Raw genomic sequence first — 23264 nt, forward strand, 5'->3', positions numbered from 1 at the left:
ACAGAATGTTGTCCCAGATGTTGGCAACACTGGGTGCGACACGCGAGTCTGTTTTTCTTTTTGACAATCTCCGCATACATATGGTATTCCAGATGAAAGATTAGTCATACCTCTTACTGCATCGTACTTACTCAAGTTCTTCAAGGTTTTGAAATTTGCATGTCCTAGTTTTTGATGTCAAAGGTCAAGTTCGGTGATTTGCACATTGTTTCATGAAAGTTCTTCGCCTATTTGATAGCAATTATCCGAAGACCTTGTGCCTGTCATAATGCACATGTTAGTTTCATCAAAAACTTCACAGGTATGTTTATCAAACTTAACAAGCAAATTATCATCACACAATTGATTTATGCTTATCAAATTTGAATTTAATCCTTCAACATGAAGCACATTGTGGAGCTTTGGTAGTCCTTCAACATTCAATGTACCATTTCCCATAATTTTTCCTTTAGCTCCCCCTCCATAGGTTATTCTACCAGAATTTTGTTCAACATAATCGATGAGATGTTCTCTTGAACCTGTCATGTGGCGTGAGCTTCCACTATCAAAGTACCAATGACCTGCAGTGTTAGTTTTCAACAAAGTATAGACAACATTACAGTGAGTTTTTACCTTGGGTACCCAAATTTGTCTTACTATAGGTCGATGATGAGAGGTGTTGCGGGAAGTGTTGGACAACATTCGAGGCAACATCCGACTAGACTTTGATTCATGCGATCATCCCTGAGTTTAAAACAGTAGGGTCTGCTATGACCAGGCTTAAAGCAGTAATGACATACGTACCTTTGTTTTCTTTTCCTAGGAATGGGTGCAGCAGGTTGTCTTTTCGGTGAAGAGCTTTTGGTTGAAGATGTAGTTTGTGAAGGAGTGAATGTTTCAGTTTTTCCTTTAACAAAAACAGTCACCTTGGAAGATTCACCAATCTCGAACACACTGTCTTTGAAGCCTAAGCCTTTTTTATCATCTCTTCCCATCAAAAGTATGGAGTCAAGCTTGTCTGCTTGGATGTGCTTGAGTTAAATTTGGACAATGTTTCAGTTGCGTTTTGTAGTTCTTCTTTGGTTTTACAAAGTTCCAAATCCTTCTTGCTCAAAATTACCTCAAGTTTGGCAACTACGGCTTTTAGATCAACGTTCTCCTTCACAAGACTTGAGTTCAACTTGTTTCTTTTGGTCCAATCTTCAAACAATTCTTCATAAAGCTTTTGCACACTCTCAAGAGTGATTTCTTCATCATCAGCTTCTGATTCATCATCTCCACTCAAATTTCCAGAGGTTGTGGATTTCAAACATACTGAATTTTTGCAGATGTTGCGGCCAGGTGTGGCAACACCAAGCAAGGGCAACACCTAAAGGGTCCACCTGCAGTCCGCGATTTTCTGTCAATAATGCAGTCACGGAGGTTTGATTTTCTTCATCAGCGGTTTTCTCCTCAGCATCGGATTCTTCATCGCTTAGAGATACATTGTAGCTGCCTTCATTCCTTGGTTGAGATTGTTGCTTGGCAGGGTACTTTTGTGACCTTTCAGGTGCAGGAAGGCTTGGAAATTTAGATGGTTGCGCATCTTTCTTCTTATCTCTGATTCTTTCCAAGTAATCACCAAATGTATTGGTGATAAAGGAGATAGAATCCTCGCAGAGATCAGAATCATTGACTTCTTGAGATATTTGAAGGAGTTCATTGTAGGAGTCATTTGAAGCTTGGAATGCGATTGTCTTCCCTTTATCCTTCTTCTGCATGTCCAGGTTCATCTCAAAGATGAGTAGTGAACTGATAAGGTATTTTAATGCCATCTGAGAAGTGTCCTTAGCCTCATCTATTGCGTAAATTTTTATGTTTAATCTTTCGGGCAGAGAACGGAGGACCTTGCTAACTAGACGCTCATTTGAGATAGAGTCGCCAATACTGAATACCTCATTAGCAATTTCCCGTAGGCGACGATCGTAATCGAGTATGTTCTCAGATTCTTCCATCCTCATCATCTCGAATTTGGAAGTGATCTTCCTCAATCTGGTTCGTCGTACACTCTCAGAAACTTCACAGTGTCTTTGGAGAGCATCCCATGCACTTTTAGCAGAAGTACAGTTTGTGATTAAACTGAACATGTTCATGTCAACCGATGTAAATATTGCATTCAAGGCCTTTGAGTTGTAGTTGGAATTTTGCACTTTATCAGCAGTCCAGTCAGTTTCAGGCTTTGGCAAGTTGTCACCCTCTTGATCTAACATGACTGGTGGAGTCCATCCATTGATGACACGCTGCCATGCCCGTTCATCTATAGATTTTATGTATTATCTTATTTTAACCTTCCATAGGCTGTAATTGGTACCATCGAGGACTGGTGGTCGAAGTACTGCGCTTGGAAACGAAGTGTCCATTCGATTAATTCATGTCAAACAAAACAAAAACCAGAATCAGCACTTAGTATACCAAGAGTAGGCTCTGATACCACTTGTAAGAGTTATTTTGTCCGACAGATGCTAAAAATAATAAGACTTTCAGTATAGGATGTAAAATAGTGAATTTGTGTTTAATCAGAGTTAAGTGTTGTGCCAGATGTTAAAACATCTCGGACAAAATGCAGCGCGGAATATTATATTTTGTAACACAAATTGACTTTAAGTAAATAGATGGACAAGATTAAATTTGCACAAGTATAAATACTTGTGCGGTGCCTTATGGCAAAAATTAATCACTAGAAAACCAACCGTTTACACAAAAACCTATCACTAGTAATTAAGAACAAAAATCAATTTCCTCAACACGTTGAGAAAATAAAAGCTTTCTAAAACAACCACCAATAATAAAACGTAATTAAGAAAGTAAAACTTGATTCCGAAAAGCACGATCAATTAGATGCAATCTTCAGTCAACATCGTTACAGATGTTGTCTATAGATGTTGGCAACATTCAGAGCAACACGGTGATCACCATTCTTCAAACAGCAACGGCTTCGAGAATTTTCCTCTGAAAAATCTTCTCTCTGTGTATGTATGATCGATAATCAAGAAGCTTTTCCAAAGTACTTGATACCTTATTTATAGATGAAGAGTTTCACCTCACAAGGAAACCTATTTCATAAAGAAGGTAGAATTTAATTAGAAATAAACTCTTTTTAAACACCAATATCATATCTTATCAAATCATTCTCAAAAGTAACAAATCTTCGAATACATTTGAACTTGAAGATGTATGTTGTCCTTGTTGGACGTGAACCAGGTATTTATGATACGTGGGGAGAAACATCTTCTAAATTTACTGGACATAAAGGTGCTGTCCACCAGTCTTTCAAAAATAGAGATGAGGTAGAAAGAGCTTATGACGCATTTATGGTAAAACAAGCTGCGTGCACTTCTACCAACTCTAGTGCAAATGAAAGTTCAAGTCCACCTACATCTTCAAATTCAAATACAAGGGGAAAAGTTTCGCAGACTGAACAAATAAAGAAGTTGCAAGGGATAGGACAACACTTGGATGAGATGAAGAAGAATTTGGAAGCGATTGTAGAGAATTTGAAATCTCTACAAATTAGTGACCGTGATTAAATATGTTGTTGGAAGTTGTTACCTTTGTTGAATTGGAAAATACATTATCAAGTTTTAGAACATTTTCTACGTACTCATAGCAGGAGTAAGCAGCTTAGGATAAATGGGTAAGACCAAAGACATGTTGGTATGTGATGTTTATATTTAAGAATGATTTGCAAAATGTTTGTGAATTGTGGAATTTGTGTACTTTGAAATGTGGAATTTGTGTACTTGTGAATTGTGGAATTTGTGTACTCTGAAGCAAAATGAAAGTAGCTACTTTTTACAGTAGCTTGCAATTGGCAAACACAAAAGTTTACAGAGTACCTACTCTCATTCACACATTACACATTTACTCAATTAGCACAAAGTAGTTGTGCTCATTCACACATTACAAAATGATAACAAAGTAGCACATCTCGTTCACACAAAGTAAGGTCAAATTGATATTCTGGAGATTAACATATACAAGCAGCGAGCAGTCATCAAATGCGGAAAATACAAAAGTTTACAGAGAAATAGTTAAAAAATTTCAGTAGCAAAACATTCCAGCAATGTTATTTATCAGAAATCAGCAGATTACAACATTCCAGCAATCCAGCTCGATCAGCCCCATTCCTGCAGCAGCAATTGCATCAGAAATCAACAGAGCACTATCTTATTATTATTCAAGGAATATGAACACAACTTCACAATGTTTTTCCAACAAAATATGTAATTAAAGTTTAAATTTAATATAGCACAAACCATTTTAGCAGAGCACTATCTTATCAAAATTTAAGCACCATACAAGCACCAGCAGCAGAAACATAAATACATAGAGATTAATTCCAATCATCGAAGCCCATTCTAGTTGTCCACATGTTTTTACAACTAGTAAATATGAAGACGATGATGAGTGAAATATTATCAAAGAAACAAAATTTAAATGCATAAAATAATTTAGGTATTTGAGTTACCATCTATTGATCCAAAATCTTCTTCATCTGAGTTATCATTATTTACAGTTGACCTGATAAACGAACTTTGTCATCCGTACTAATATTAAAAAAATTATTAACTTTGTTAAAAATTAATCAATACATACCCGTCTTTCAAATTTGGAAAGTTCCGTTTGTCATGTGACACACCTCAACGCCCGCATCCACCACACTGTCTGCCCCTTGATGTTGACTTCTCCTTCGATGATTTTAGTATCTTCCCACGTCCTTTTGTTCTTATTTTTGACGGATCAATGATACCAATGGATCCATCCATGGTTCTCCTACTTTGAATTACACTGCTTAATGTTCTATTAATATTCATCTCCTTTATTTTGCTATCAATAGAATCAAACTGTTCAGCCAAGAAGTTAGTCCCCTCATCACTGAAAGATGCAACATCAATTAAAGCTGAAGCTTTACAAGATAACCTCATATGTCTAGACATCAAACACCTTTCTGGATCGTCGACCACATTTTTCTCAGCCATAGTATATAGTACGCCAATCTTTGCATCTTTTGTCCACCATTTGAGTATATACTTATCAGGTAAGTGGAACACTTGGTTGATACGAAAAAAATGCTAACATATGCATGCACAGAATATCCTCAAATTGAAATTTCATGCAACTACATGATATATCGTCTCTTTGTATGTCATGCGTAAGCAGCCTATGTTTGGCAGAAGACGAACCTTGAAAATTAATGACATTGTAAACCCCAAACTCAATTCTGATAGATGTTTGTTGCACATAATAACCATGACTAAGATTAATTTCATTTTGAAACTCCAACCATTTGTTTTTCATGTATACATTCACCATTTGCAATTCCATTTGCCAGTTCGATTCAAGCTTTGGCCGCTCGTTCATATCAGTATGATCGGCAACTAACTCATTGTGTCTTTATTGTCAAAGTGCCTTATTGAAACGAATTATAAATTCCATCAATGAGTTCTTGCTACAGACGTACCTCTTGAAAAATGCATGTGAACTTTCAAATCTCTGATTGCTTGATATTCCTGCAGAAAATACATGATTGAAATAAGCCGGCACCCACTTATGTCGCAACTCATAAATCAATGTCTTCTAGTGAATCCTTCCCAAGGGGGAGAAGGGGTGACGTAGGAGTATTTAAATCTCCGAACATCCATAAACAAATTTGTGTCTATTTGTTTATTGTATTTACTTATCATTTTCAAAGTTTTAAAGAAGCATTGTTGAAGCATTTTATGTGTTCTTCAAAAACCAAAATATTGCATACCAATTGTTTGATAAAATGCTTCAACTAAAATATTTTTACTCATTCAACTTGCATAAATTTTAAATGGTTTACATAATATTTAATCGGTTTCTACGAAGGATTATTTCGAGTAATTTCCGCTTGGTTTGAACACCAAACTCGATTTAATTAATCGGTGTTCAATATTTCAAAAACCGAACAATTTTAGTTCATCGATTTTCCCCCTAACCGATCCTAACAAGTGGTATCAGAGCGGGTTGTTCTTGAAATAACATTGAAACTGATTTTTAGGTTTAAAATTCGAAATTTCATAATTTTTAAACATATATATGCAAAACTGAATTTTCGTGCAGCTTGTAGCGACCATAGGAAAAATGGCATATCTCCTTGTTCGAGTGTCCAAATGACAAACCACTTTTTGCATTGAAAACTAGACTTGTAGAGGTTTACAGCGGTATATAATTTGCAGCCTAATTATGCACGAGAAAATACAATTTATTTGTTGAAGACAGAGCATACGTGCTGCAGCAGAAAATGAGCCATGGAGAAAATTGGTTAGTTATCCCTCTTCTTTTACTTTTTTCAAAATTTCAAAAATATAGGGGAAGAACTCTTTAAAATTTTAATGGAGTTATTATTTTTAAATATTGAGGGGGAGAAAAATTTTGTTTAAAATGTTTTGAAAATATGACTTTTTGATTCAAACAAAAAAGGGTGAGAAATATGTTAGTTGAGTTGATTGTTTATCCAAGTTTTGTGATCATCAAAAAGGGGGAGATTGTTGGAACTTTTCAAGTTCGCAATCTTGATTTTGATGTTAACAAAACTTGTTATTGTGTTTCTAACATATTTACTCAAGTGTGAAGTTGTTAACACAAGAAGCAAACTGAAACTGAATTCTTTACAAACTGAATTTCTGGCGAGCTTTGGTGTTTGGATGATATCTCCCAGCTGGATGATTCAAATGACAATCATTAAATTGAAGTGATCAGAAAATTCAATTTGGAACAAGTCATATTTCACGTCAGTTGGGCAAAATCGGATGTTAACATGGTCAAACTGATCGCTCAATTACCGAACTGATCACACGAAAACAGCAATAAGTCTCTCTTAGCTCGTTTATCGAAATAAAGAGATTCAGTATGTGTTGGAAAGATACGACAAAGATCAATAAATCATCTTCAGAAGTCAAAGTCTGAATCGAAGCTTACGATGTTGATAAATGACGATGAAGCTACTGCATCTGCACAAACTGAAATCAGCTAGGCTGATTTCAGCACACCAGCTGAAACTGAACCAGCTGCTGACTAGCTGACCAACCAACTGAACTGAACCAGCTGTTGACCAGCTGAACTGAACTGAACTGAACTGAACCAGGTGCTGACCAGAGACACTGAACCAGCTGCTGACCAGATGAACTGAACTAGCTGCTGACCAACTGAACTGAACTGAACCAGCAGTTGACCAACTGAACTGAACCAGTTGAACTGAACGACCAGTTGAGTTGACCAAAGTTGACCAGTTGACCAGAGTTGACCTGTCGGGAAAATGCCCATCAAGCTGAATTTGACCGTTGCAATTTCAGAAACAGTACAGAAACGTTCCAAATGGTCATATTCCTGTGTCTAACGTATATATCATTATTGGGATTATAAATACAACATCTCGAAGATCAAACAAGAGCTTTTGAACGGGATTCAAAGCATGGGCAGCTAACATGAAAAAATCAGCTAGTTGAGAGCACAAGCCCTTGTGTGATGATACATTTGAGATGCACACTGTAAATGATAAATTCCTCACACACTGTAAATGATAAATTCCTCGCACACAATCACTCACACATATACAAGAGAGTTGAACTTCAAAGATTAGTTGAGTGAGTCTTGTACAAAGACAATAAACTTGTGTATGTAGTCTTTGCATATGAGATATTAAACAATATGCTGATTCTGAGGTGCTGGCTACAATCTTGAGTGCTAGGAGTTCAGTTTAGGCAGTAGGTAAGTCCTAGCTGAATGAATTTGTACAAAGTGTTGTATAAATCAAAGTTTTCTAGTGAATCCTTCCCAAGGGGGAGAAGGGGTGACGTAGGAGTATTTAAATCTCCGAACATCCATAAACAAATTCGTGTCTATTTGTTTATTACATTTACTTATCATTTTCATAGTTTTAAAGAAGCATTGTTGAAGCATTTTATGTGTTCTTCGAAAACCAAAATATTGCATACCAGTTGTTTGATAAAATGCTTCAACTAAAATATTTTTACTCATTCAACTTGCATATATTTTAAATGGTTTACAAAATATTTAATCGATTTCTACGAAGGATTATTTAGAGTAATTTCCGCTTGGTTTGAACACCAAACTCGATTTGATTCATCGGTGTTCAATATTTCAAGAACCGAGCTATTGTAGTTCATCGATTTTCCCCCAAACTGATCCTAACAAGTGGTATCAGAGCGGGTTGTTCTTGAAATAACATTGAAACTGATTTTGATGTTTAAAATTAGAAATTTCATAATTTTTACACACATATATGCAAAACTGAATTTTCGTGCACCTTGTAGCGACCATGGGAAAAATGGCATATCTCCTTGTTCAAGTGTCCAAATGACGAACCGCTTTTTGCATTGAGAACTAGACTCGTAGAGGTTTACAGCGGTATAAAATTTGCAGCCTAATTATGCACGGGAAATACAGTTTAATTGTTGAAGACAGAGCATATGTGCTGCAGCAAAAAATGAGCCATGGAGAAAATTGGTTAGTTATCTCTCTTCTTTTACTTTTTTCAAAATTTCAAAAATATAGGGGTAGAACTCCTTAAAATTTTAATGGAGTTATTATTTTTAAATATTGAGGGGGAGAAAAATTTTGTTTAAAATGTTTTGAAAATATGACTTTTTGATTCACACAAAAAGGGTGAGAAATATGTTAGTTGAGTTGATTGTTTATCCAAGTTTTGTGATCATCAAAAAGGGGGAGATTGTTGGAACTTTTCAAGTTCGCAATCTTGATTTTGATGTTAACAAAACTTGTTATTGTGTTTCTAACATATTTACTCAAGTGTGAAGTTGTTAACACAAGAAGCAAACTGAAACCGAATTCTGCACAAACTGAATTTCTGACGAGCTTTGGTGTTTGGATGATATCTCCCAGCTGGATGATTCAAATGATAATCCTCCAATTTAAGTGATCAGAAAACTCAATTTGGAACAAGTCGTATTTCACGTCAGTTAGGCAAAATCGGATGTTATCATGGTCTAAATGATCGCTCAATTACCGAACTGATCACACGAAAACAGCAATCAGTTGGTTTGAGCAGCTGCGGTATTTTGGTCATATCTCTTAGCTCGTTTATCGAAATGAAGAGATTCAATATGCGTTGGAAAGATAAGACAGATCTATAAATCATCTTCATAAGCTAAAGTCTGAATCGAAGATTACGATGCTGATAAATGACGATGAAGCTACTGGTTCTGCGCAAACTGAAATAAGCTAGACTGATTTCAACATACCAGCTGAAACTGAACCAGCTACTGACCAGCTGACCAACCAACTGAACTGAACTGAACCAGGTGCTGACCAGATACACTGAACCAGCTGCTGACCAACTGAACTGAACGAGCTGTTGACCAACAGAACTGAACGACCAGTTGAGTTGACCAGAGTTGACCAGTTGACCAGAGTTGACCAGTATGGAAAATTCCCATCAAGCTGAATTTGACCGTTGCAATTTCAGAAACAGTACAGAAACTTTCCAAATGGTCATATTCTTGTGTCTAACGTATATATCATTGTTGGGGCTTATAAATACAACATTTTGAACATCAAACAAGAGCTTTTGAAGGGGATTCAAAGCATGGGCAGTTAGCATGAAAAAATCAGCTAGTTGAGAGCACAAGCCCTTGTGTGAGGATACATTTGAGATGCACACTGTAAATGATAAATTCCTCACACACAATCACTTACACATATACAAGAGAGTTGAAATTCAAAGATTAGTTGTGTGAGTCTTGTACAAAGACAATAAACTTGTGTATGTAGTCTTTGCAAATGAGACATTAAACAATATGCTAATTATGAGGTGCTGCCTACAATCTTGAGTGCTAGGAGTTCAGTTTAGGCAGTGGGTAAGTCCTAGCTGAATGGGTTTGTACAAAGTGTTGTATAAATCAAAGTATTCTAGTGAATCCTTCCCAAGAGAAAGAAGGGGTGACGTAGGAGTATTTAAATCTCCGAACATACATAAACAAATTCGTGTCTATTTGTTTATTGCATTTACTTATCATTTTCATAGTTTTAAAGAAGCATTGTTGAAGCATTTTATGTGTTCTTCAAAAACCAAAATATTGCATACCAATTGTTTGATAAAATGCTTCAACTAAAATATTTTTACTCATTCAACTTGCATATATTTTAAATGGTTTACAAAATATTTAATCGGTTTCTACTGTCACGCCCCAAGTCTGAAGCGTCGGTGACATCCGGCATTGTTTAACAATTACTTGAAAACAATTAAGCCTCGTATCGAAATACCAAAAACCAGTCTTTTTCATAAACAATATTGTAATAGCCAAGCCTGGTGAACGGTACGGTTTGAGTTTAGTATGTTTATTGGATTATTTGGTTTAATGTTAAGAGTTGTATTTATGGGTTATAGTTGGTTGGTTAGTATTGTTTTGTGGTGTGGTTGATGTTTTTGTTGGTGGATTGTGTTGTATCAGCATTTCGGTTCGATTTTAGTTGCATTAGAGTTTGTTTTGGCCGAGGGGAGACCGCACCCGCGCTCAGTGTAAGGACCGCACCCGCGGTCTGCATTTTATGGAATATTGGTGTTTTGCCGAAGCTTCACCGCACCCGCGGTATGGACAGGACCGCACCCGCGGTCGTCTTTTTCAGGGTACTGTTTGGAGTGCCGAGAGCTTAGCGCACCCGCGGTCAGGGTGGCAGCGCACCCGCGGTCGTGCACAGTAGAGGCACGTCCGAGATTTTTAAGTGCTTTTTGGGTGAGTTGACTTCACTTTTTCCACATTCTTTTCTCTCCTTTCTCGATTTCTCTCTTGGAGACTAGGGTTTTCCCTCATTTCTTTCACTTCCTATCTTTGATTCAAGCTTCTAGTTGGTGATTGGAGTTGAGATTGAGATTGAGCTAAGGTAAGCTTTTGGGTTGTTTATTTCTTGGTTTGAGGTGAGAGATAATATGGGTTTGTTGGTATTGTGGATTTTATGGATTAATTGGCATGGGTCTTTGATTATTGAGGTGTTGATGGTGTTATTTATGGGTTATTGTTGTAGGAATTCGTCCAAGAGATTAGTTGAAGGTGTTCAAGTGGTTGTAAGTGGAATTTCACCCTTGTGCTCACATGATTTTATATGTATTGTGTTTCAAAGGTTTTAATGTGTTATTCCCTTCAATTTCTCCATAGTTATGTATTGATTCACTTGTTATATCTATTGGAGACATTTTATGTCTCAATTGTCAAAAAGAGAATACAAAGAGTATAGTTTGCAAAGTGTTTGATGAAATGCCCAAGAGAGAGTTTAAATTGTTTTATGGATTGATAGATACATAGTCAGAGATTGCATGCAATTAGTTGATCAACGACCACAGGCTTAAGTCCCTCAGAGTTATCGATTTATATCGATGGGATACGAGCACCACAGACAGAGATACTATTGATATCAATCCAACAGAGAAAAGAGAAATACCATCTTATTGCTATGCTATTGTTATGATATTTACATTTCAGAGTTGATGGTATTTAATGTTTTAAAGCCATGTTTTACAGAGTATGCTATGTATCATTGCTATGTAAGAGTTCCACTTGCTGAGTTTTATACTCATTTCAGTTATTTTCATGTGATGCAGATAAGAGCGACAGACCAGGACCGTGATTGTGGGCTGGAGTCATATGCATAAAAGGGAAGGAAGGAAAGAAGATTTTTTATGACATTTTTGGACATGATCATAGTAATGATATTTTGTAGTTTTGTTATATCATTTGAATGATCATGTATTAACTTTTGAAGTAAATGTTCTATTGAAATGTATTTTGAAACCTTCCTCCTTCCAATTGCAAGAAAATTTTAAATTCCGCTGTATTTTAATTGTAACGGGTCAAGGTGTCACAAATATTGTCTTTACAACGACAATGAAATGAAAATTACATTAGAGTTGCAAATGTGAAAACTGAACGAAAATAAAGTCTAAATTCTTGAACTTGTCTTCCGATCACCATCCCAGGAACGAATTCTGCTCCTCCTCATTCAGTTCTTCATTTTTATCTGAAATTTGTAAGGGGGGTGACTGTTTTGGGAAAAAAACTCAGCAAGTGGGGGTTGATCGATTCCAAAGATACATATAGAACTTAGTGTTCTTAAAACGTCCTTTTAACAGGCTTTCAAAACTTCATATTCTTAACTCATCATGACAGAAGCGAATCGAATAAATGACAGACTTTATGAAATAATTCAAAGAAATTCAGAAACAGATCAAATCAAACGGACACAACACTGTTACTCATCTCATTTCCATGGTCAAATTATCCCCAATATGTTACTCCTCTAAGGGGTGAGGCCAGAACTCGGTTTTATACCCACCGGTGGAGGCCAGACAGAAATTGTTTTATACCCACCATTGGGGGCCAAACGGGAATGGTTTTATACCCACCATTGGGGGCCAGACAGAATCAAAATTCTCGTCCCATTTCAAATTGAATCGTAACAGTGCAACAGAATTCAAAAGTAACAAACATAATCTCTCAGATTTTCAGATTTCAGAGTTTTCATACGGACACAGCGGAATCAAAGAATTTCGAAGCATAGAAGAAACATATAATCGATCGAAATTTTAAATAAAACAGACTGACATTTTCGAAAATAAGGACACACATTCATGCATGTCATAACTTATATATTCAAGATTTAAAAATACAAATGAATATACATATCAAAAACCCACTTATTATGTGTAGTTATTTGTACGAAACTTCCTTTTAAAAATTTGGCAGCACCTCAACGCAACTTTGGAAAATGCAGTCTTCAATCACACAGCACCTCGACGTAGGAATTCCGCTTTGGACTGTACGAGCTTTCCTTTCTTCTTTTTCCTTGCTTGAATCGGCCGAAGGCTTCAAGGTGAGGAGAGGGCCGAAATTTTGTAGCTTTTTGAGGGATTATTTGAAGTGCATTTGGCATGAGGATTGTGGTACTATTTATAGAGAAATGCTAGCCCTTTCATCTAGCCCTTGGTCGACCACTTGGGCTCCAAGAAAAGGTTTAATTGTGTTTCAATTCTCCATGCATTCCTCAAGTTCAAGGCTATCCATAATTGTGGTCCAAAATCCCATGCACCCTTAATTGTCATCTTGATTTTCTAAAGGGTCATTCCTTGCATCAATAATGTGTCCTAACCCTTAGCTAAATCCCTTAGCTCCTTTATGGGTTTACTTACAAGTCTTTTCTTGCATATTTAATTTGTTCGAACCTTTAGCTTAACTTTTAGCTCATTTTTTGGCCATGTTAGGACAAGCTTGGTTGAGCTTCTTCGAGCTGAAGGTTCGCGTTCTTGAGCTGGGGTTTCACTCCTCTCATGAAAATTCTTCGATGGATATGGTTATTTGCAGCTTGGCATCCCGATGAACTATTCCCCGAGCTTAGAGGCTATTTTCTTGAGTTAAATCTGTTGAAAATTTGATTTGCTTCGGGTCGAAATTTCCGAGTTCTCACTTCTACGAAGGATTATTTCGAGTAATTTCCGCTTGATTTGAACACCAAACTCAATTTAATTCATCGGTGTTCAATATTTCAAGAACCGAGCTATTGTAGTTCATCGGTTTTCCCCCTAACCGATCCTAAAAAGTGATATCAGAGCGGGTTGTTCTTGAAATAACATTGAAACTGATTTTTATGTTTAAAATTCGAAATTTCATAATTTTTACACATATATATGCAAAACTGAATTTTCGTGCAGCTTGTAGCGACCATGGGAAAAATGGCATATCTCCTTGTTCGAGTGTCCAAATGACGAACCGCCTTTTGCATTGAAAACTAGACTCGTAGAGGTTTACAGCGGTATAAAATTTTCAGCCTAATTATGCACGAGAAATACAGTTTAATTCTTGAAGACAGAGCATATGTGCTGCAGCAGAAAATGAGCCATGGAGAAAATTGGTTAGTTATCCATCTTCTTTTACTTTTTTCAAAATTTCAAAAATATAGGGGGAGAACTCATTAAAATTTTAATGGAAATATTATTTTTAAATATTGAGGGGGAGAAAAATTTTGTTTAAAATGTTTAGAAAATATGACTTTTTGATTCACACAAAAAGGGTGAGAAATATGTTAGTTGAGTTGATTGTTTATCCAAGTTTTGTGATCATCAAAAAGGGGGAGATTGTTGGAACTTTTCAAGTTCTCAATCTTGATTTTGATGTTAACAAAACTTTTTATTGTGTTTCTAACATATTTACTCAAGTGTGAAGTTGTTAACACAAGAAGCAAACTGAAACCGAATTCTGCACAAACTGAATTTCTAGCGAGCTTTGGTGTTTGGATGATATCTCCCAGCTGGATGACTCAAATGACAATCCTCCAATTGAAGTGATCAGAAAACTCAATTTGGAACAAATCGTATTTCACGTCAGTTAGGCAAATCGGATGTTATCATGGTCTAACTGATCGCTAAATTACCGAACTGATCACACGGAAACAACAGTCAGTTGGGTTTGAGCAGCTGCGGTATTTTGATCATATCTCTTAGCTCGGTTATCGAAATGAAACGATTCAGTATGCGTTGGAAAGATAAGACAAAGATCTATAAATCATCTTCATAAGCTAAAGTCTGAATCGAAGCTTACGATCCTGATAAATAACGATTAAGCTACTGGTTCTGCACAAACTGAAATCAGCTAGGCTGATTTCAACACACCATCTGAAATTGAACCAGCTGCTGATCAGCTGAACTGACTTGAACTGAGCTGAACAGAACCAGGTGCTGACCAGATACACTGAACCAGCTGCTGACCAGCTGAACTGAACTAGCTGCTGACCAACTGAACTGAACTGAACCAGCAGTTGACCAACTGAACTGAACCAGTTGCTGACCAATTGAACTGAACGACCAGTTGAGTTGACCAGAGTTGACCAGTTGACCAGATTTGACCAGTCGGGAAAATTCCCAGCAAGCTGAATTTGCCCGTTGCAATTTCAGAAACATTACAGAAACTTTCTAAACGGTCATATTCTTGTGTATAACGTATATATCATTGTTGGGCTTATAAATACAACATCTTGAAGATCAAACAAGAGCTTTTGAAGGGGATTCAAAGCATGGGCAGTAAACATGAAAAAATCAGCTAGTTGAGAGCACAAGCCCTTGTGTGAGTAAAAATTTGAGATGCACATTGTAAATGATAAATTCCTCACACACAATCACTGACACATATACAAGAGAGTTGAACTTTAAAGATTAGTTGAGTGAGTCTTGCACAAAGACAATAAGCTTGTGTATGTAGTCTTTGCATATGAGACATTAAACAATATGCTGATTGTGAGGTACTGCCTACAATCTTGAGTGCTAGGAGTTTAGTTTAGGCAGTGGGTAAGTCCTAGCTGAATGATTTTGTACAAAGTCTTCTAGGGAATCTTTCCCAAGGGAAAGAAGGGGTGACGTAAGAGTATTTAAATCTCCGAACATCCATAAAAAAATTCGTGTCTATTTGTTTATTGCATTTACTTATCCTTTTCATAGTTTTAAAGAAGCATTGTTGAAGCATTTTATGTGTTCTTCAAAAACCAAAATATTGCATACCAATTGTTTGATAAAATGCTTCAACTAAAATATTTTTATACATTCAACTTGCATATATTTTAAATAGTTTAAAAAATATTTAATCGGTTTCTACGAAGGACTATTTCGAGTAAATTCCGCTTGGTTTGAACACCAAACTCGATTTAATTCATCGGTGTTTAATATTTCAAAAACCGAGTTATTGTAGTTCAACGATTTTCCTCCTAACCGATCATAACAAGTGGTATCAGAGCGGGTTGTTCTTGAAATAACATTGAAACTGATTTTGATGTTTAAAATTCGAAATTTCATAATTTTTACACATATATATGCAAAACTGAATTTTCGTGTAGCTTGTAGCGACCATGGGAAAAATGGCATATCTCCTTGTTCGAGTGTCCAAATGACAAACCACTTTTTGCATTGCAAACTATACTCATAGAGGTTTACAGCGGTATAAAATTTGTCGCCTAATTATGCACGAGAAAATACAGTTTATTTGTTGAAGACAGAGCATATGTGCTGTAGTAGAAAATGAGCCATGGAGAAAATTGGTTAGTTATCCCGCTATTTTTTCTTTTTTCAAAATTTCAAAAATATAGGGGGATAACTCATTAAAATTTTAGTGGAGTTATTATTTTAAAATATTGAGGAGGAGAAAAATTTTGTTTAAAATGTTTTGAAAATATGACTTTTTGATTCACACAAAAAGGGTGAGAAATATGTTAGTTGAGTTGATTGTTTATCCAAGTTTTGTGATCATCAAAAAGGGGGAGATTGTTGGAACTTTTCAAGTTCGAAATCTTGATTTTGATGTTAACAAAAACTTGTAATTGTGTTTCTAACATATTTACTCAAGTGTGAAGTTGTTAACACAAGAAGCAAACTGAAACCGAATTCTGCACAAACTGAATTTCTGGCGAGCTTTGGTGTTTGGATGAAATCTCCCTGCTGGATGATTCAAATGACAATCCTCCAATTGAAGTGATCAAAAAACGCAATTTGGAACAAGTCGTATTTCACGTCAGTTAGGCAAAATCGGATGTTATCATGGTCTAACTGATCGCTCAATTACCGAACTGATCACACGAAAACAGCAATCAGTTGGGTTTGAGCAGCTGCGGTATTTTGGTCATATCTCTTAACTCGGTTATCGAAATGAAGAGATTCAGTATGAGTTGGAAATATAAGACAAAGATCTATAATTCATCTTCAGAAGTCAAAGTCTGAATCGAAGCTTACTATGCTGATAAATGACGATGAAGCTACTGGTTCTGCACAAACTGAAATCAGCTAGGCTGATTTCAGAAAACCAGCTGCTGACCAGCTGACCAGCTGACCAACCAACTGAACTGAACCAGCTGCTGACCAGCTGAACTGAACCAGCTGCTGACCAGATACACTGAACCAGCTGCTGATCAGCTGAACTGAACTAGCTGCTGACCAACTGAACTGAACTGAACCAGCAGTTGACCAACTGAACTGAACCAGTTGCTGACCAGTTGAACTGAACGACCAGTTGAGTTGACCAGAGTTGACCATCTGACCAGAGTTGACCAGTCGGGAAAATTCCCAGCAAGCAGAATTTGACCGTTGCAATTTCAGAAACAGTACATAAACTTTCCAAACGGTCATATTCTTGTGTCTAACGTATATATCATTGTTGGGCTTATAATTATAACATCTTGAAGATCAAACAAGAGCTTTTGAAGGGGATTCAAAGCATGGGCAGTTAGCATGAAAAAATCAGCTAGTTGAGAGCACAAACCCTCGTGTGAGGATACATTTGAGATGCACACTGTAATTGATAAATTCCTCACACACAATCACTCACACATATACAAGAGAGTTGAACTTCAAAGATTAGTTGAGTGAGTCTTGCACAAAGAAAATAAACTTGTGTATATAGTCTTTGCATATGAGACATTAAACAATATGCTGATTGTGAGGTGATGCCTACAATCTTGAGTGCTAGGAGTTCAGTTTAGGCAGTGGGTAAGTCCTAGCTGAATGGGTTTGTACAAAGTGTTGTATAAATCAATGTTTCTAGTGAATACTTCCCAAGGGGAAGAAGGGGTGACGTAAGAGTATTTAAATCTCCGAACATCCATAAACAAATTTGTGTCTATTTGTTTATTGCGTTTACTTATCATTTTCATAGATTTAAAGAAGCATTGTTGAATCATTTTATGTGTTCTTCAAATACCAAAATATTGCATACCAATTGTTTGATAAAATGCTTCAACCAAAATATTTTTACTCATTCAACTTCCATATATTTTAAATGGTTTACAAAATATTTAATCAATTTCTACGAATGATTATTTCGAGTAATTTCTGTTTTGTTTAAACACCAAAATCGATTTAATTCATCGGTGTTCAATATTTCAAGAACCGAGCTATTGTAATTCATCGATTTTCCCCCTAACCAATCCTAACAAGTGGTATCAGAGCGGGTTGTTCTTGAAATAACATTGAAACTGATTTTGATGTTTAAAATTTGAAATTTCATAATTTTTACACATATATATGCAAAACTGAATTTTCGTGCAGCTTGTAGCGACCATGAGAAAAACGGCATATCTCCTTGTTCGAGTGTCCAAATGAGGAACCGCTTTTTGCATTGAAAACTAGACTCGTAGAGGTTTACAGCGGTATAAAATTTGCGGCCTAATTATGCACGAGAAAATACAGTTTATTTGTTGAAGACAGAGCATATGTGCTGCAGCAAAAAATGAGTCATGTAGAATATTGGTTAGTTATCCTTCTTCTTTTATTTTTTTCAAAATTTCAAAAAGATAGGAGGAGAACTCATTAAAATTTTAATGGAGTTATTATTTTTAAATATTGAGGGGGAGAAAAATTTTGTTTAAAATGTTTTGAAAATATGACTTTTAGATTCACACAAAAAGGGTGAGAAATATGTTAGTTGAGTTGATTGTTTATCCAAGTTTTGTGATCATCAAAAAGGGGGAGATTACTTGAACCTTTCAAGTTTGCAATATTGATTTTGATGTTAACAAAACTTGTTATTGTGTTTCTAACATATTTACTCTACTGTGAAGTTGTTAACACAAGAAGCAAACTGAAACCGAATTCAGCACAAACTGAATTTCTGGCGCGCTTTGGTATTTGGATGATATCTCCCAGCTGGATAATTCAAATGACAATCCTCTAGTTGAAGTGATCCGAAAACTCAATTTGGAACATGTCGTATTTCACGTCCGTTGGGCAAAATCGGATGTTATCATGGTCTAACTGATCGCTCAATTACCGAACTGATCACACCAAAGCAGCAATCAGTTGGGTTTGAGCAGCTGCGGTATTTTGGTAATATCTCTTAGCTCGGTTATCGAAATGAAGAGATTCATTATGCGTTGGAAAGATAAGACAAAGATCTATAATTCATCTTCAGAAGTCAAAGTCTGAATCGAAGCTTACTATGCTGATAACTGACGATGAAGCTACTGGTTCTGCACAAACTGAAATCAGCTAGGCTGATTTCAGAACAACAGGTGAAACTGAACTAGCTGCTGACCAGCTGACTATCTGACCAACCAGCTGAACTGAATCAGCTGCTTACCAGCTGAACTGAACTGAACCAGGTGCTGACCAGATACACTGAACCAGCTGCTGACCAGCTGAACTGAACTAGCTGCTGACCAACTGAACTGAACTGAACCAGCAGTTGACCAACTGAACTGAACTAGTTGTTGACCAGTTGAACTGAACGACCAGTTGAGTTGACGAGAGTTGACCAGTTGACCAGAGTTGACCAGTCGGGAAAATTCCCAGCAAGATGAATTTGACCGTTGCAATTTTAGAAGCAGTACAAAAACTTTCCAACGTCATATTCTTGTGTCTAACGTATATATCATTGTAGGGGCTTATAAATACAACATCTTGAAGATCAAACAAGAGCTTTTGAAGGGATTCAAAACATGGGCAGTTAGCATGAAAAAATCAGCTAGTTAAGAGCAAAAGCCCTTCTGTGAGGATACATTTGAGATGCACACTGTAAATGATAAATTCCTCACACACAATCACTCACACATATACAAGAGATTTGAACTTCAAAGATTAGTTGAGTGAGTCTTGCACAAAGACAATAAACTTGTGTATGTAGTCTTTGCATATGAGACATTAAACAATATGCTGATTGTGAGGTGCTGCCTACAATTTTGAGTGCTAGGAGTTCAGTTTAGGCAGTAGGTAAGTCCTAGCTGAATGGGTTCGTAAAAAGAGTTGTATAAATCAAAGTCTTCTAGTGAATCCTTCCCAACGGGAAGAAGGGGTGACGTAGGAGTATTTAAATCTCCGATCATCCATAAACAAATTCGTGTCTATTTGTTTATTGCATTTACTTATCATTTTCATAGTTTTAAAGAAGCATTGTTGAAGCATTTTATGTGTTCTTCAAATACCAAAATATTACATACCAATTGTTTGATAAAATGCTTCAACTAAAATATTTTTAATCTTTCAACTTGCATATATTTAAAATGGTTTAAAAAATATTTAATCGGTTTCTACGAAGGATTATTTCAAGTAATTTCCGCTTGGTTTGAACACCAAACTCGATTTAATTCATCGGTGTTCAATATTTCAAAAACCGAGCTATTGTAGTTCATCGATTTTCCCGCTAACCGATCCTAACAAGTGGTATTAGATTGGATTGTTCTCGAAATAACATTGAAACTGATTTTGATGTTTAAAATTCGAAATTTCATAATTGTTACACATATATATATGCAAAACTGAATTTTCGTGCAACTTGTAGCGACCATAGGAAAAATGGCATATCTCCTTGTTCGAATGTCCAAATGACGAACCAGTTTTTGCATTGCAAACTAGACTCATAAAGGTTTACAGCGGTATAAAATTTGCGGCCTTATTATGCACGAGAAAATATAGTTTATTTGTGGAAGATAGAGCATATGTGCTGCAGCAGAAAATGAGCCATGGAGAAAATTGGTCAGTTATCCCTCTTCTTTTACTTTTTTCAAAATTTCAAAAATATAGGGAGAGAACTCATTAAAATTTTATTGGAGTTATTATTTTTAAATATTGAGGGGGAGAAAATTTTTGTTTAAAATATTTTGAAAATATGACTTTTTGATTCACACAAAAAGGGTGAGAAATATGTTTGTTGAGTTGATTGTTTATCCATATTTTGTGATCATCAAAAAGGAGAAGATTGTTTGAACTTTTCAAGTTCGCAATCTTGATTTTCATGTTAACAAAACTTGTTATTGTGTTTTTAACATATTTACTCAAGTGTGAAGTTGTTAACACAAGAAGCAAACTGAAACCGATTTCTGCACAAACTGAATTTCTGGCGAGCTTTGGTGTTTGGATGATATCTCTCAGCTGGATGATTCAAATGACAATCCGCTAATTGAAGTGATCAGAAAACTCAATTTGGAACAAGTTGTATTTTACATTTGTTGGGCAAAATCGGATGTTATCATGGTCTAACTGATCGCTCAATTACCGAACTGATCACACGAAAACAACAATCAGTTGTGTTTGAGCAGCTGCGGTATTTTGGTCATATCTCTTAGCTTGGTTATCGAAATGAACGAGATTCAGTATGTGTTGGAAAGATATGACAAATGTCTATAAATCATCTTCAGAAGTCAAAGTCTGAATCGAAGCTTACGATGCTGATAAATGACGATGAAGCTACTGGTTCTGCACAAACTGAAATCAGCTAGGCTGATTTAAGAACTCCAGCTGAAACTGAACCAGCTGACCAACCAACTGAACTGAACCAGCTACTGACCTGTTGAACTGAACTGAACTGAACTGAACCAGGTGCTGACCAGATACACTGAACCAGCTGCTGACCAGCTGAACTGAACTGAACCGAACCAGCAGTTGACCAACTGAACTGAACCAGTTGCTGACAAGTTAAACTGAACGACCAGTTAAGTTTACACCAGTTGACCAGATTTGACCAGACGGGAAAATGCCCACAAAGCTGAAGTTGACCGTTGCAAATTCAGAAACAGTACAGAAACTTTCCAAACGGTCATATTCTTGTATCTAACGTATATATCATTGTTGGGGCTTATGGCAAGGTCCAAAATTAAGATGACGTAATCCAACGGCATGCAAATCTAGAAATTCTGAAAAATGGTTAATTAAATTTTCTTTAATTGCTTAATTAATTATGTGATATGCATGATTATGTTAAATAGGATTTTATTTTGATTATGCATAAAATTGTATCTTTAAGGATTTATCAAGTTGCGATCGAACAACGGAGACCGATGGCTGAATAACGTAAAATGTTTTTATTTAATAATTATTTTTAATTATTTAAAATATGATTGCGGGGTTTTCTTATTTTTGAAAATAAAAGATTTTGAGGTGATTTTGTACGTCGGGATGCAAATTTTATCGGTGTTGGGTTTTTTAAACAAAATTACGAGCTTTTTGACAACTCGACTAATAAATTCACAAATTTATTTAAACAAAAACTTTGATAATATTTTATTTATTTTTAATTAAAACTAATGGGCCTTAATTGTTGGTTTAATAGGCCTAAAGCCTTCTTAGTGTTTAATTAGTATTTAAAATATAAAACTCACCCTAAACCTACACTTTGGTCACCCCACTTTCTGGATTTTTGTGCACCGAAAAACTCCTCTTAGAACACGGCACACACACACAATTTGAAGCAAAATTTCGGTGGAAGCTCAAGGAGATTTCAAGCCACGGTTCCTGCTCCGTTCTTCGCAATCGGCAACAGTTTTTCGTGCGTTTAAAACGCAACCAACGAAGGCCTCGGCCCATACCCACACACCACTATTGGTCGTGGGTCGTTAGGATGGTCCAGAATGTGCCTTGGCCCATGCCCGTGCACCGCCACTCATAGAATAACCCACTCCTGGAAAGTGGTTCCTTTTGCCTTCCCCAACACTTGAACCCATGACCTCCAAGCTTAAGTACCTAGATTCCTAAGTGTTGGTACCAGTTGGGCTAGACGCCTTTTCTTGTAACGATCATGGGCCATTAGGCTGAACCAAAAAAGGCCTCGGCCCATACCCACGCACCACTACTGGTCGTGGGTTGTTAGGATGGTCTAGCATGGGCCATGGCCCATGCCCATGCACCGCCACTCATAGAATATCCCACTCCTAGAAAATGGTTCCTTTTGCCTTCCCCAACACTTGAACCTAGGACCTCCAGGCTTAAGTACCTAGATTCCTAAGTGTTGGTACCAGTTGAGCTACTTTTCGCCTTCCCCAACACTTGAACCTAGGACCTCCAGGCTTAAGTACCTAGATTCATAAGTGTTGGTACCAGTTGGGCTAGTAGCTCAACTGGTACCATCACTTAGGAATCTAGGTACTTAAACCTGGTGGTCCTGGGTTCAAGTGTTGGGGAAGGCGAAAGGAACCACTTTCCAGGAGTGGGATATTCTATGAGTGGCGGTGCATGGGCATGGGCTAAGGCCCATGCTGGATCATCCTAATGACCCACGACTAGTAGTGGTGCGTGGGTATGGGCCGAGGTCTTTGTTAGTTCAGCCTAATGGCCCATGATCGTTACAAAAAAAAATTCTAGTACTTTTAAAACAATAAAAAGGGCAGACGTTTCAGTTGGTATCAGAGCAATGGTCCTGTAAAGGGTTGTGCCACCATCAGCGCCGGAAAGATCAGTCTTCAAGCCTCAATTTGTAAGTTTTACATGCTTTATATGATTTGATATGATGTTA

At 36.6% G+C, this 23264-nt stretch overlaps 1 protein-coding gene across 1 annotated transcript; it reads right to left on the reverse strand.

Moving 5' to 3' along the window:
* Positions 1–227: 227 nt before the first annotated feature.
* On the reverse strand, positions 228–2228 carry LOC140840655 (uncharacterized). The gene is made up of 5 exons (XM_073207831.1): positions 1349–2228; positions 1100–1293; positions 784–1010; positions 391–541; positions 228–260 (listed from the first exon to the last, which is right to left on the reverse strand). Exons 1-5 carry the CDS (start codon positions 2226–2228, stop codon positions 228–230), a joined length of 1485 nt encoding a protein of 494 aa, XP_073063932.1.
* Between the last annotated feature and the right edge of the window lie 21036 nt (positions 2229–23264).

The sequence above is a fragment of the Primulina eburnea genome, chromosome 9 (genome assembly GCF_022965805.1).
Source record: "Primulina eburnea isolate SZY01 chromosome 9, ASM2296580v1, whole genome shotgun sequence".
Lineage (NCBI taxonomy): Eukaryota > Viridiplantae > Streptophyta > Magnoliopsida > Lamiales > Gesneriaceae > Primulina > Primulina eburnea.